Source organism: Lichenostomus cassidix, chromosome 6 (genome assembly GCF_008360975.1).
Source record: "Lichenostomus cassidix isolate B80296 chromosome 6, HeHo_3.0, whole genome shotgun sequence".
Classification (NCBI taxonomy): domain Eukaryota; kingdom Metazoa; phylum Chordata; class Aves; order Passeriformes; family Meliphagidae; genus Lichenostomus; species Lichenostomus cassidix.
Window position 1 is genome coordinate 4,774,448 of NC_139487.1, and position 16,149 is coordinate 4,790,596.

Sequence of the window (16,149 nt, forward strand, 5' to 3'; positions counted from 1 at the left end):
CAGGAATCCACCTTGCTGCTCTGGAGGTACAAACTTCTCCCATCCTTTGACAGGCAGAATTCAGTCCCCAAGAGGTGCACACTTAAAAATGAAATGGAATATAACAATACCTTAACTGAAAAAAGTGACATTTCGTGAATTTCTGGAATGTCAGGAGAGCAACAGTTGTAAGTGAACCTGTTAAAAACTTCATCCCAAACAGTTATGAAAATGACAATATAATGAACTGATTTAAAACAACAGTAATTTTAAACACGAAATTGGACTGAAAAAACATGATGTTCCAGGAAAGAACTGTGTGCTTTGTGATCTATATTTATTTTTAAACATATTTATATTTTTACAGTACAGACTCAATCATTTATACATATAAATACAACAGTACTGAAGTTCTACTAAGATTTGATTTTTAGGAGCAAATAGACCAGATTTTTACACAGGTATGGAAGCCTTTCAGCACATTTTTAAATTTGATTCCTGCTGCAGTTGAAAAAGTGGAAACATTCTTTTATAATTTTATCATAAGCTTCTTTCCCCTCTAGTGAAAGGGAAGACAAATTTAACAAAAAGAAACATCACAGTTCTTAATCCCAACTTGGAACACATTTAACAGGATTTGCTCAAATCACACAGATCAGCTATTACAGTGATTCAAGAGAAAAATGTATTTTCACACAGTGGAATCCCAGTCTGACAGACAACCTCATGAAAATGGAGTTCTCACTCCTGGGTCACCTCCTCCTTCGGCTGTTTGAGTTCAGCCAGCAGCTCTTTCCCACTTTCTCCTGCTTTTGAGGCAAAGAGCAAAGCTCCCTCTTTGAAGCCCAGGAGCTTCAAGCTTCTGGCATAATCTGCATACACAGCATGGATCAATTTATGTAAATGAAGCATTAAGGAAAACACAAATGAATAGCAAAATGAAATAAAGTGCAGAATCTTATTTTCTCCCCTTCTTACTCCTTGGCTCTCCCAAGGTGAAATGCTGAACATTGCTGCCAGTTGTGTTAATCCAGTATTTTTCAGCACAAATAAGGAGCAAAAACTTGCTTTATATCCTCTTTTTGAAACCATATTAGTATTTATAAAGCAACATGCAGAGTGCTATGAACTAAACCACATACTTGTCAGATATCCTTAAGTACCTACCATGGTTCAATGGTATAACTTGCAACAGAAATTTTAATATCACATTTTTTGTTAACTACACCTGAAGTTAAGTACATGACTTATTAGTGGATTTTTTAATTTATAAACTGACATCAGCAATGACTCCATAAAACATGATCAGGTAGTATTTACATATGCATTAGTATTTATTGCATATAATACAAAAGTTTGAGCAGCTGTTCAGACTTTGCAGAACACCAGGTTAGATGTGAAGATTTTAGTGAGCAAAGAGGATTTCAGGAAAAGGATATTTGTATCATCATTAACTTCAAATGCCCCGTACTTCAGACAAGCTTCTACAAATAAAGCTGCTCTGTCAAAGTACCTCATACTGTTAAATGGAGGAAAAAAAAAAAATCATTTGTTAGGATACAAACCAGAAAAGTATTCCAAGACATTGCACCAAAACACTCGCACAGAGGCTTTCTACAACTTGCACTCAAGAACTGACATTTGCTATAAATTTTTCTGAAAGATCAGGGCTGAAGTTACTCAGAAAAAAATCACAGATACTACAAATCATTACTGCCTGGTCCATGGGTGCTGCCAATCTTGAAGCCTGCAGTAAAATGAAATGCCAGTTGCAGCCGACAGGTTAAAACTAATTAAAGAAAAACATGCTAAAACAGAAACAGATGTCAGAAACAATCCTGGACAAGAGAAAATACAGAAAATACTGTTTCACCTTTACCTGTGCAACATCTCTGCTACTTTTGTGAAGCAGCCAAGAGACAAAAGGACGAGAATGGCCTTGGATTTCTGGTTGACCTGCGGGGAGCAGAGGTGATCCACCCAACGCCGGAGCACATCGGCACACTCCTCCGAGTTCAGACGGACCTGGGAGACAGCAGAGCCAGGGCTAATCCCAGCTGCAGCTACACACAGCATTCTGCTGCTGCTCTGCTCTTTCCAGAGCAGAAGCAAAAGCATCTGACATGATCAGTTTTTAATAAAAAGCACACATATTCCTTGAATTAATACGACATAAAGGGAAATTTGAAATATCCAGGTATAAAGATAGTGCACTTGGGTCACTCCATTTTTACATGTGATTAAGATTACTTCAACCCCAAGGTTTTCTAAATCAAGAAGTTAGAAATCATCCTTTCCTGAAGCTTAAGGACGAAACATCTTTATTTTGCTTAAAAGCAGGATTTACTCATTCAGAAAATCTAAGTACAACTTTTTCCATTCTTTCTTCAGGAAACATAACAGAAACTTTACCTAAGAGATGGTGAAAAATCCTTACTGACTGATGCCCATTTATAATGTGGAGAATTAATGCTGTGTCAGGGCAGTTTAGCTGTAATTATGTCTGCACACCAAACCAGAAGGTGATGCAAATTTATGTGGGCGGTGCTAATTTTGAAATCAGCTCACACACTACACAGAGCTGAGCACAGAGTCACTGCCCAGCTCCCTATCCACATCCAGGAGTGGTTTCTTGTAGTTTATTACCAACTTTGTACTGCTGCAGCTATATGGACCTTCACAAACCACAGCTGGAAAATTAGGAAATTGAGTATCCCAACTCTGTTTAGGCCCCAGTCCTGTAATGTGGACAACAAGTGCAGACCTGTGTGGTGTGAAGGCTGAAGCTGTCAGCACTGATTGAACGGCTTGTTAAAACATGGAAAGAACGGATGATGGTATTTCTAATTGATGTTTCAGTTATTTAGGGAACTCCAGCACCCTCCTCAGCCTCCCTAAGTGCAGCTGCTGAGCAGGGGGTTGGTGTTAGCAGGCTGGGAAGTGAGGAATTTCACACCTTGGCAAGCCACGCTGCGCGGTTCCACTCGCCGTACGTCTGCAGGTAGCGACAGGCGTCTGCAGCCTTGTCTATCAGGCACAGCAGCTGCACCCCCTCTGCAAAAGAAAAATGCACTCCACTTAGCGAGTTCAGGGAAAAAAGAGTTGCTATCTAAGTGTGGAAAAGGATTTCCATCTCCTCAGCTTATCCTCTTTCGACATGAAGGTGTTGAAGCTGCCCTCCGGAGAACTGGGTGCCAATTATTGGAGCTTCATCCTGGGCCACACAAAGTTCTGATTTATCTTTGCTCTGAACACAAATTTGGGATTCAGAGGACTTCTCATCAGAAAGAAATAATCATATTTGTAAATCAAATAAACAGGTTTCATAGGTAATCCTTTATTTTAATGTAATGTTGTCCACATTGTAATTATTAACAGTCTACAGAGTAGGAAGTACGTTTTCCAGGCAAGTACAGACTTTTAACTTTCTCCGCATGTCAAAGTATTTCAGTTCTTGCATTAAGCAAAATTCACCTGTACTTGTGAGAAAACACGGATTTTGAAACAAGTTCTGAGCTGAAAAGGAGTCTAAGTCTGTATTTCATGTTTTGTAACACGACACAAAATTTTGATTAATTCTTTAGTTGGAAAAGTGGAAAATACATATTATGTGCTGAGTCTCTTTTTGTGCAAGAAACTGCTAGAAGATTTACTCCAGAAGTAACTTTTCCAGTGAAAATGAATCAAGAGAAGCTGAACTTTTTAACTGAGTTAGTGATCATTTTTGTGGTATCTACTCTGGGTAATGTCTACTACAGCAAATGCAACATAGAAGATCTATTACAGCAGGACTCATTCCTATTTCCACTGGCATCCTTAAAAACAATGAAAATTACTAGTTTATAGACAAAGAGAGGTATTTTACCTGCAAGCTTTCCATTTGCTATCATGTTGGTTGCCACCAGTTTGATGGTGCTTTGGGATGGCCCTGATGAGGTGACAGTTGTGACCAAGCAAGCTTTGAGTGAATCACAGTAATAATGGGCATTCTCTGAACTGGTTTCCAACAGGAGCTGCACTGCTCTGTCAGTCTGGCAAGAGAAAAAAATGTAACTTTGGCCACAACATACTCACTTTTGTTTAAAAGCTTTTGTATTTTTACCCTTAAGACATGGAACAAATAACAATGAAAGTTATTCTAAAACAGGCTACAAATATCTCCCAGTCGAGTAATGACTAAGATTTTATTTCAGTAAGGCACTTGTCATAAGGATAGCATTGAAAACCATCATGAATTTAACAAACTAAGAGTGCAAAAACTCTGCACTGGGTTAATACAAGCAGGAAATAACAAATATAGTTAAAAGAAGCTTTATTTGAACAGGCTAAATACACAAAACAGACAGGGAAGGAGAATAAAAAATTCAAATATTACCCACAAACCTGGCCCAAGAGAAGAAGCTGATCAGCACATTTCCTGGTATGATCATATGTTGATCTCTTTACTTCCTGGAGATTTACCCTTTCCAGCTGGAATTTCTGGACAAAGAAGGAAAAATATTTTAAATGGAAACCTACCATAAGAAATAAAACCTGGCATTTAAAAGGTATGTAAATATCTTGACAGTTTTTGGAACACCCTCTGTTTTTAAGTACCAGGAATGTTTTAATCCAGACTGGTACGTTACTAATAAAAGTGAAATATGTACAGTGAAGTGTTTATTGTGCTGATGACATTCTTATTAAATTTGGTTTTGAACTCTCTGACATACCTGGAAGTAAGAATTTTCACACAGTATGTCATAGCATATATCCAGAGGATTAACCAACTGCTCTTGAAGGACAACTGGGTCAGGTTTTGCAGGCTTCTCCTGGCATAAACTGTGCAAATAGTGGGCAGCAACAGTCCAGAAATGCAGTTCAGATTCATCCCCATACAGCCTGAGAAGACACAAAGCAGGATGTGAAACAGGTTTGTATTTTTCCATATGCCATGTAAAAATATATTACATTTAATTTTTTAGAAAGGCTGGGCATTGTTGTGGACTCCAGAAGTACTTTGCAAAACCAGTGGGACAAACTACAGGAGAGGATTAAGGAATGACATTCAGCAAGCTAGGGAATTACAACAGTAATTAAACTCTGGGAATCAAATTCAGCATAGAAATGCGTGGAAATGGGTATTTATTATTAATTTACACTTAATCTCCTCTTTCTCCTCTTTCAACCGCAAGTTAGTAAGTTGTAAAAAAACATTTCCTATATTTATCTGAATTTATTTATTTATTTCCTATATTTATCTGAATCTCTACTACCTGGCAACCAGGAGACATCTCTGCAGGAGAGTAAAATCAGGATCAAGCAGAAGTTTCTTTATGTCACTGCAAAAGAGAAAGTGTTAAAATCCTGTAAAATGCTGTGCAGGTTTTTTTGGTTGGTTGGTTTTGCACACAAATAGGATATATCACATACAAACTGGGAAAAAAAAACAAACAAACCCCCAAATAAAAAATTTATTTTCTGAAATGAAAAAAATTCATCCATGGAAACAATTACAACAGGAATTATATATAATTTGAAATATAAATGATTTCCAGGAGGAAGTCTAGTGAGTCCATCAGGAACTCCTTGTCCTTGCAATATAGGGAAACACCAGCAGGGTGTATGCAAAGCTGTCAATTAGTCTGCAGCAATTCTACTAATTACAGTATTAATTCAATTACAAATAATCTTGCAACTAGGTAATGTCACAACATAAGGGAAACACATGCAGGAATTCAGGTTTTCCACATATGCTTCAGACTGGAGAAAAATATGCTTTTACCTGTTCTGTCCTACTACATGAAAGGAGAAAAGGAAAATGGAAAAACTGTAATTTTCATGGTTTAAATGGAATGCTAAAATCTGTCTTCTGTGTAAACAGAGCAATGTGCATCTACATTACTCTGGAATTATATCTTCAATAAAGGATTTTTAGAATTGTTTTTTCTTCCTCAGAGCTTAAACATCCTAACAAAGCTCAGGGTATTTAAATAGCAGTGTCCAGTGCAGTCTGGGTCACCATAAAGAATCCTAAATCCCTAAGAAGTACTGCTAAAAACATCCCAAATGCTCACAGGTCAGTTACAAATCATACACTCACCCTATCAGCATCTTTACAGCACTAACTTTAAGGGTTACATGAAAATTAAGTTGTCTTTTTTTAAATAAAAACTGTCATTACTCAAGCTTATCTTTAGAGAGGCAAAAAAACCCCATTTCTCCTTTATTAATTGTGAATGGCCACAAATTTCAGATGTTTGGCCTTCTCAGAATTCGCAGCTTACACCAGTAATAATAGGAAAATTCTTACTTGGACAATGAATTCAACTGCTCTTGAAGAAGGTTTTTAATATTTTCATTCTCTGGATAATCACTGGATTAAAAAAAAAAGAAGAAAAAATAGAGGTTTTCTTTATTACAGAATGACAGAATGTCCTGAAATGGAGGAGCACTGCTTGTAGGAGAAAACCACAAGCACATATAAGGAAACAATCTCTCACATTCTTTTGGTAATGCCTTCATGCAAGATTCTTTATCCATTTATCAGCTCCAAAATAGTACTGAAAGTCTGGGTTTGCTTTCACTCAGTCTCAGAGTCAGTGCCAATCTTCCTTTGCCCATTTTTTTTTGATTCATTAACCTTACAATTAATGAAAATGGCAATGCCTAGAGCATCATTATGTGACCAAGAGCACAATCCAGAACACAGAAATGTGCTAGGATGATGTGAATGTGGCTCTCCAGGAGTACAGAGAGATCTATTAGAAAATCAGAGTAATCAATTTCATTCACACTTTAGGAACCACCTCTGACTGCTGCATTAACTTCTAAAGAAGAGAACACAGAGTTTTTCTCACAAGTAATATAATGCCATAAAAATATTGCCAGTACTTAAAGCAGACTGCAGTTTTTAATAGCCAAGTGCTACTGAAAGCCAAAAGAAATACCTGACCTTAGAGCCTTATCCATTTATTACTTTTAGTAATAAATAGTGAATTAATGATCTTTTTGATTGTCCCCAAGAGCAGGGAAACTTATACATCTAACAGCTATTTGCACAGAAAGACTAATAAAAGATATAGGCTTTAAAAAATAATATCATGTTATATATAGATCTATATTTCTTCTTACATGTCCATAACATCTAGAGAATATTTCTCATCCCACGGTTGATGCAGCAGGAATGCTTTTAAAGCTAATGAAGCTCTTGGAACAAGCAGGTAGGGACACCAGACAGGCTCTGAAACAAAAGGGAAAGATTCCTTGTCAAGAGGGTTCAGGAATCAGAAAATGCACCTCCAGAAAATGTGCCACAGGAAATGTACACCAGAAAATGTGTCACAGGAAATGTGCCAGCTTGTTTGCAAGCACCAGGAAAATCATAAATAAAAGTCTTTTTGTACACCCAGCACAGGCTGTTAGACATAAAAGCTTATCTCTACACTCCAGCAAAACACTTCATAGAAGGTACAGGGTTATCAACCATGCTCAAATGAGAATTTCAGGATATTCCCAAGTGAATTTAGCCATGGACTCCTGGAATGCATTATACTGGCATTAGGCAGAGCTGTGTACAATGATTGTTGCTACTACATGGACATGGTGCAAAGTAAGTAAAGCTGTACCCAAATAAAGCATGTTTAGTTTGGCTTTTTTCCCCACAGTTCCTACAGTATAATTTAAGGATTAAACCCCATAATCTGGAAAGGATGGTGGGAAGTTTAATAAGATAAAAAACATACATTAACTGCTGTCACACAAATGTAAAATCAGGTAGTCTGTGCTCAGTACAAGGTGTGGGTGACAAGCAGTAAATGCTACCCAGTGACATAGGAGTAAAACAAGTACCAAAACCAGCTCCTTTATTAAATATTCACAGCTCCCTGTACTTTGTATGCACTGAGTGAGGTAGGACTCTTGCAAATGTGATTTGGTAATTAAAACATAACCACAGAGCAGAAGGACAGCTAAATCACAGGCAGCCTTACAGCTGGCACAGCCTAATTTCAGTGTGCTTGGGTTTACAACATTCATCTTTATAACTTAATATTGCAGCACATTCAGCTGATAGCAAAAATGGCTGTGAAGAATTATATGTTTCCTCAAACACACCCCCAGCACAGCTCCCCACATCACATATGATGTTTGTTACATATGACTTAGAATCTACTGTGTTTTAAGGAAATGATTTACCAAATTTGTATGAGTCAAGGTAGGATTGAGTCAAAAGGCAACAAGAGCAATTATTTGGAACACCGGAAATAATAAATTTTAAAAATGTAGCTTAGTTAACTAGTTAAGTATTGAAATTCCTTTCTTAAATATATGGCTAAAATGGCAAACAACAGTTGCTATTTTAAAGGTTAATTTGAAAAACAATGAATCAGTTTATAAGCTGCCTTTGATATCTGGAAAACATCTGATAATACATTTGCACACATTAACAAATGATTCAAGCTCATGTCATGAATATCAGTGATGCAGGTACTGATATCTAATTGATGTACCAATGCTTTTTAAATCAACTCACTATGTATTTGTACAAAAAGCTCTTATTTTGCTCATACTTCAATTAAGATATTATAAAGTGTATGTTATTCAGGAGATTAAACTTGTACCCAAAAAACCATCCATATGACCTCGGCATAAAAAAATTATCTACAAAAAGCAGTAGAGAAGCACCAAAATCTCCACATGTGACAATTCTCTGTTCTAACAGACATGCTGAGCTCCATTTTCCAAGCAGGAGTGCAGAAGTATCAAGCAGTGGACAGCAAAAAAAGCCACGAGCATACCTATTAAATCCTGCTCATCCATCCTGAAACACGAGGGTTTCATGGATAAGTCCAGCACTCGGATGCATCCATCATCTGATGCCAGCACCACTTTGTCTGATGTGCACCAATCCACATCCAAGATCCGGAAATTCACATTTCTGCCACTCCTTAAACTGCTCACCATTTGTACCTGGAAAAGTTTGGTTATTTTTTATTTTTAGCAGCCTCTCCATCACCCTGGGTAAGGCTGTGTCACACAGCCAGGAGGCACAGCGCGAAATTCACAATAAAAGGTGAAGTTAGCCATAAATCATTTCAATAATGGTCTTTTCTGGAGAGCGGGGAATTTAGAAACCTTGGAGGAGGTCACATGGTTGCCCTGAAACAATACCATTTCCCAATTTAGAGCTGAGAAAAGATGTTTTTGAGCACAGTGTACAGCTGCCTTCTTGTTATCTTTTCCAACAGGACAGGATTAGATGTATAACAGAACTCAGACTAGAAAGTATTACTACAGATATTCTGAAAGATTTGTGACTGAAGATGTGAATTTAATTTTAAATGCTTTCATGTAGGAAACTCCTTTATCCTAGAAAAAAAAGAGGCAACAGCTACAGGAGGAGTATTTCATGGCATCAAAGCTATTCAAATGTGCTTCAAGGAGAGACTCACTGGATAATATCCTACTCTGCTTACATAATTCAGAGTAGTTGTTCATATCTGCTGTCCAATTCTTATCATCAAGAGTTTCATATTGCACTAATTAAGTGTCTGAGTTTGGAGCTGGTGCTCATTACAAAGTGAACAGGAAAGAAATTAAAGTTCCTGTTTCATACCCTGTTACCCTGAACTTATTCTGGGGGGGCTAAGTTAGAACAGTACAATTATTTTTCCTTCCCCATGGAACTATAATCCCCTAAAAGACCTACAAAGCAAACCCCAGAAGGTTTGTGAACATAACTACAGAGTTTCTGAGTAAGAAGAGAAGCTAGACAACACTAATGAACAAGTGTCTGGTTTTCCGGTATTCCCTAACAAATTAAATCTACTGTTGATTATATAGGAGAAATCTGTACTAAAAGCAATCTCTTGTCCACAGAATAAAGTCTCAGACTGGGGGCTCCCCTTATATTTTCAAGGTTTCCCTCAAAAGCACCACAAGAGGATGACGAAGAGGATCTCAGACACACTGTCAGCTTTAAGAGTGAAAGACACTTCTCATTGATGGCAGCTAAAAAGTGCTTTATAGGGTGTAAAAACCTTCTGAGGAAAGCCCTACTGTTTTATCATACAACTGTCAGCAAGAAATCATGACTCAGTAAAACTTAATCCCTCACTCCAGATTTTCAGAGGTGATGTGTGCTTTGAAGGGAAGTGTCTATCAAACCTACAGTCACTCACCTCTTTTGAATCCCAAATTTCTGCCCCATCGTTGTACATTGCAAGAAGTTTTTGATTTCCTTTTCCCGGGGCAAACCGGATTTTTTTCACCCAGCTCCGGTGGGTAGGAATTCCCCTAAAGAAAGACAAGATTAGGATCTATCACTCTATACCTAATATTACAGGAATTAAATCCTTTCCATGAACTTTGCAGATCCTGGTATCACACAGACTGAGGTGGAGAACAGTCTCTCTAGATATGCACACAGAAATGGATATTCAGATTATTAAAACTCAAATGATTAAATGATTGGAATAAATATTACAATACTTAATGTTTTACCAGAAGCCATTGCAAATTTAATGTAAAAAAGATCTCTAGCTGATTTTAAAACCTTGATTAAATGTTAATTCTCCTGAAAACACAAGAGATTAAATGTAGAGAACTGTAACACAGTAGACACTTTCTGAATTTTTATTTCAAAATACCTGCATTTTTCCCTACAGTGAAGAACAAAAATGAGGAAGGATGAAAACATTCCATATTCTAACTCTCATCATCTCAGGTTTGACAGACTCAATTTGCATTCATACCTGGATACTCGAGCTTTCAAATCCCAGAAGTTTAAGTTTCCATCAACATCTCCAAGAACCAGTATATCCCCTTTCCAGGCAATACATGTAATGCTACCCATACTTCCCTGAAAATATTTAAGGAGCAAAACAAAATCTTGTGATTAACAGACCCAAACATATGAATAAATATTTCAATATTGGTAATAATTTTTTAAAAAATATTATTTGACACAACAGACTAAATTCTACTCAGTTAAAACAGAAGAAATTATATGTAAGACATACAATGGAAACAGAATTGCTTTGGTTTTTGAAATTGGAATTTATATGTCACATTTCAAAGTACTGCATTAGTGACCCCTTGCTGCTACAAAGCTTACTCCTGATTTTTCTCTGGCAATCAAAGCTAAGCAAATAATTAAAGTATCAATGATATAAAAAATTGGAACTCACATCTGGAGGAATTCTTGCACTGTCTTTTACTGAGTTTCCTTCTACTGTGAGATGATAAACCTGCCCATCAGCACCTGTAAACACAAAGTGCTCTCTGGCAGAGATGTTCTGGCTCAGCTCTGATTTACTTTCAGCTTCCTGCAACAAGCTTTAGAAAGAACATGAGACACAATGATTTCTTTTTTGAAATCAGAATTGCAAGAAAAATGCTACCTAATCTACAGATGCAGCACCAAAAAAAAAAAGCAAATAACAGTTTTACTTAAAGAATCAGGTAACCAATGGACTGCTAGACACACCTGAAGAAATACATCAAACTACATCAAAGTCCCACATATAAAAACTAAATGGAGGCCCATAAAGTTGCTTTGCCTGCTACATACTCAAGAATCAGCTCCAAAATATTCTTTTCATTAGAAAAATGGCACATGGTGGAAAAAACAAACAAGGGATGCAGCACAGGATTCCTTCAGGAGGAGGGATACCTGATCACAGAGGATTCCACACTGCTGACTTCAGTGTCTGAGGCCACAGTCTGCCGGGCCATGGCCTCCCTGGCTGCCAGCTGCTTCTTCCTCAGGCTTTTTAAGTTATGGGAAGGTGACCACTCCTGTGAAAAATGGCAAAGACAAAGGTTTATTCCCTGAATTTACTGGGGATTTATAATAATTTCCAGGGAGACTGCTTTCTGTAATACCTCCCTCCATCATCCAAGGGGCAGAGCAGATTTCTTCACCAGAATGTCCTTTTCTCCTGCCTCCATTTGGTGCCAGATGAAATATTAAAGCATTTATCCCTATATGCTATAGCAACATTTTGCTGCAAAATTGTTCAAAGGTTTTTCTACTCTCTCCATGTTTTATCTCCTTTATTAAAGAGTAACAGAATTTATTCCTTACCAAAGCAGTGGCTGTAGGGAAGTTTTTGGACATTTCTCTGAGCAGAGTGCATGTTCTGACATCCCAGATCTCCAGTGGTTTGTCTTTAAATACCACAGCCAGATACTGCCTGAAACAAAGGAGAATTTACTGCAGCAAGAGTCATTTGAGCATTTTACTTCACAGATGTTGCTCACACCAGCACTCTGGAGACCCTCAGAAACTAAGAGTTAGCAGAGCAAATTAAATCCCTCTCTGAAGCTCGTGACTCCCTTGAGTTACTGAGGAGCAAAAGGATGTCTGACAAAGAGTTATGTTCAAAGCTAACAGAATTATACAATTCTGACAGGTGGTTCTGCACAATTACTGTGAAGGAGACAAGGGGAGTAATTCAGAGAGAGCAGCAGCACCTCTGCTCTCACCCCGTTCAGCCTGAGTTGATGGCACAAAACACTAGAAAGGCACACCAAGACTTCACTCTGGACAGACTTTTTTTCTCTCCTGCAGATGCAAACCACTTCCTAACCCAGGGATAAACGAGCATAAAATCATCTCACACTAAACCACTTGGCAGTGCTGCCTTCAGACTGTTAATCTGTGGAGCTGGATGAGTGTAAATACCTTTAATCCACCACTTTTCACATTTGACTTGGAAACAGAGAGGCTGTGCAGCAGTTTGTCCTCTCAGGCACTGCATTCATCTCTCTGCAAGTGAAGCTCCTTTCTTGTTCTCACTCAACACTCTCCAGACTCTTCAGCTAAGCCCATGGCTGTTCTTAATTTTTAATGCATTATTAAGAACATTATATGGTTGAACTCTTCCAAACTCTCTGGAACTCCTACACATAAAAATATTCCTAACCAAGCCAGAGGACATTAATTTTTTTTCCTCCACTGTAAAGAAAAGGTTTGTAAGATTTAGAGACAATGCCCTATTAAATTCAGCACAACTTTAATTTAATTTATACAAGAAAGTGAAGTAATCTTCCAGAGTACTACAGTTATGATTTTTGATACTATGAAGACCAAGGCCTCCTGTCACAGGCCTGAGCTCAAAATAATGAGGACTTGAAAGAGAACAATTTGGTCATTTATCAGCTGCCTTTTCCAACAATTGTATCTCAAATGTGGTTTTCCACTAGACAATTATTATAAAGGTACGAAATACTTACAGAAATGAAATAAATGTGAATAATGATTCAATCTTTAATGCCAAAAGACGCTTAAGTTATGGAAAAGAGAATTAACTAGAAACAGAATCAGAGCTGAAAAAAACAGCTCAGCACTTTTACTCTCCTTCATATGATCAAAATGCCTGTTCAGTAAACTCAGTTCTTGTAAGAAATATTAATTACTGATCTTGCAATATGATTGCATCCTGAAGTGACAAAGTCAATCACAGAAACATTTTGCGCTTGGAATTAATATTTTGAAGCATTTTCCTCCAGACACTGTTGAATATTTTTCTACACATACTGAAGTGGTTTTTTTTTCCCCTGAACTTCCATGATGTCCTGAGGATCTTCATGCAGCACAGTAACATTCAGAAAGTTGCCAAGCTGATGCACTTACTTCAAATGGGACACCTTTATCATTTCAATGGCTGGCTCGTCGTTGCCTCGCTCCCCTCGGAAGGCAATGCTCCTGCCTGGAGCACAAACCAGGGGGGAGAACAGAAACAGTTAATAAATTGAAGAGAAACAGAAAAACAATTTATAAAATATTCTGTTTGTAAACAGAAATAGTCTACAAACCAAACCAGAACATCTCCAAATCACCTGTCATCTCTAACATTACTCTTGTCATTGTCAAAGTTTTACTACATTACATTTTACTGCATTTCAAAGATTATATTAAATATAATGTAAGCTCTACTGTCAAATCTAACACCTGAGTTGCTTCCAAAGCACAGCAACTCAAATGGATGCATCAGGATTACATAAATATAGAGAAAGTTCAAAGAGTTACTATTTTCCACTCAAAGCTAATGAGAGATTCTCTCTGCTCTCCAAGGACGAAATTCATTAATAGATTTTAAGTTTGGTAAGAAAAATTAATTCTGCCATAAACTAAGTCTGATAGCATTTTCATGGTGAGCTACATTTTCCATTTATCAGAACAATTCTCTGTTTCTTTCCAGCTGAAAGAGTAAATCCTAAGAATGTATAGCTTTACCCCTAACAAAATTCTCACTCACTTGTACAAAGTGTTGCAGAATTATAGGTGTTATAGATATCACTAAAATAAATAATCACCTACCAACAGCATTTCCTAGGCAAGTTTAATTCTCCCTAGCTTTAAAGGAAAAGTCAAGCTATAAACTTTAGCTGTTCTTGTAGCTCACAGCTAAATTACTTAAGCTAATTACATGAATAAATCTAGTTATGAAGAACATTAGAGCTCTCATGTCAGAGGCTACAGGAAATCTTCCACCTCTATTTTCATGAGTCATAAAAATCTTAGGAATTTTCTTTCATATTTTTGTTCAGAAATAGAAATGTGAATTTTGTCAATGTAAAGATGAATCAGCACAGTTTTGCAAGGCCTAAAATAGAACGTTGGGCTTCTAAGTGATGGAAAAAGCAAAAATCAAACAGTTAAATTGCTGTGCCTTTCTTGAAAGCTTTGAAAGAGGAAATGCACCATTTTTAAGCAAACCAAATGCTAAGGGCTCAGGTATTTACATTTAATCAAAACTTGTTTGCCTGCAGAAATACCGAACCTTTTATGTCTTTTGTCTGTAAATGTTCTATACTGATTCACAAGCTGAGTGAAAAATCAGATTCCCATTTCACATCACAGTAATTTCCCCATGTAGGTATCTTTCCTGTTTTGATTTTAAACAGATGAACAAAAGACATTATATTAAAAAAAATTTACAATAATATTATGCTGCAAGAATAACCTCTCTGTGCAGCACCCTGGAAATGCAACAATTGAGGATTTTCCATAAGCTTAAAAAGACCCAATTAAAAAAAAATCACTTTATGCTACAGAAAGCTATTCAGAATTAGCCATGTATCATAAGATTCAGGCTCTTCAATTAGAAATTAAATGGCTCAAGGATTTCACATTCAAAAGTAATTTAAATTATTGAAGTGCTTCCTGGTCTGGGCTGTCTGATCTCCCCAGTTTTATCTCCTTGTATTGGGCAAATATTGAGCTCAATCACCAATATATTTATCATCCATTATAAAGCCAAAATAGCTGAAAAAACACACATAACCTGTTCTTTTTGCTACTGTCAGTATCTTTTAAACAGTTACTTATTTTTCAACTTTTGCCACTCTTTATAGAAGTATCAGATTTTATTGTTTAAAATCCACTTTACACTCATTCACAGTTCAATTCTGACCACGTGCCTGGGCTGCTGCTGAAACAAACCACAACAAAAGGTTCAACACTTTCAGGGGCTCATGAAACACTGGGTGCAGACTATGACAAAAGACATTTGGAAATAGGGAAATAAATGCAGTTTGTGATCAAAATCCACCATTAATACCCTGTGTGGCTGCTTCTAACACCCCTGCTGACACTTATTATTCTTTTTTTAAGTCCAAGATGTTTTTGCAAAGGTGTTGGTTTGAGTCTGTCTGCAGAGCACCAGGCAAAACACACTTTGTGGCTTCACAAAGAGCAGGGACAGTTAAAGCTCCTCTTTATTATTTCATTTTGTCATGACAACAGAAGGAATAAAATAAATGTAGTCAGAACTTGTCACTCCCCAGCAAATCTGTCAGCTCCTGGAGCAGATTTCTCAGGAAACACAAACCTGTTGGAAGATCCACCAGCTGCAGCTCATTCCTGACCAGTCCCAGATTGTTGGGTGTTGATGTGGCAAAGGAAATGAACCCAGTCAGGCTTATCCACTCAATTCCCCTGGGATCAGAAGGAAATATATGTATTTCCATGTTAGCAAAAATATCTGAATGGCTAGAAAAGAGTCTGAACTTAAGTACATTTGTTTTTCATGTATATTCTTCAGAAAACAAGCACAGATGTGATTTTCTAGACTTTCTGGAAACATCATATTTAAGCATAAAAAGCAGCTACACATTACCAACTATGATCTCAATATAAAGTTACTGAATTAAATTTAAGAGCAGCTTTCTTTTCAGTCTGCA

General features: G+C 37.1%; 1 protein-coding gene across 4 annotated transcripts in view; it reads right to left on the reverse strand.

Moving 5' to 3' along the window:
- Positions 1–302: 302 nt before the first annotated feature.
- WDR11 (WD repeat domain 11) overlaps positions 303–16,149 on the reverse strand; it is a 32,632-nt gene continuing 16,785 nt past the window's right edge. For all 4 annotated transcript variants that reach the window (XM_085064705.1, XM_085064704.1, XM_085064703.1 and 1 more), the window contains exons 12-29: positions 15,798–15,904; positions 13,598–13,673; positions 12,047–12,155; positions 11,633–11,757; positions 11,148–11,295; positions 10,713–10,819; positions 10,140–10,254; positions 8,757–8,928; positions 7,093–7,201; positions 6,272–6,334; positions 5,235–5,300; positions 4,692–4,860; positions 4,363–4,458; positions 3,845–4,010; positions 2,936–3,033; positions 1,859–2,004; positions 1,416–1,498; positions 303–875 (exon numbers count right to left, since the gene is read on the reverse strand). In XM_085064705.1, coding sequence (XP_084920831.1) covers positions 721–875; positions 1,416–1,498; positions 1,859–2,004; positions 2,936–3,033; positions 3,845–4,010; positions 4,363–4,458; positions 4,692–4,860; positions 5,235–5,300; positions 6,272–6,334; positions 7,093–7,201; positions 8,757–8,928; positions 10,140–10,254; positions 10,713–10,819; positions 11,148–11,295; positions 11,633–11,757; positions 12,047–12,155; positions 13,598–13,673; positions 15,798–15,904 — 2,110 coding nt within the window. In that variant the 3' untranslated portion in view covers positions 303–720. The remainder of the gene's footprint in view (positions 876–1,415; positions 1,499–1,858; positions 2,005–2,935; positions 3,034–3,844; positions 4,011–4,362; positions 4,459–4,691; positions 4,861–5,234; positions 5,301–6,271; positions 6,335–7,092; positions 7,202–8,756; positions 8,929–10,139; positions 10,255–10,712; positions 10,820–11,147; positions 11,296–11,632; positions 11,758–12,046; positions 12,156–13,597; positions 13,674–15,797; positions 15,905–16,149) is intronic.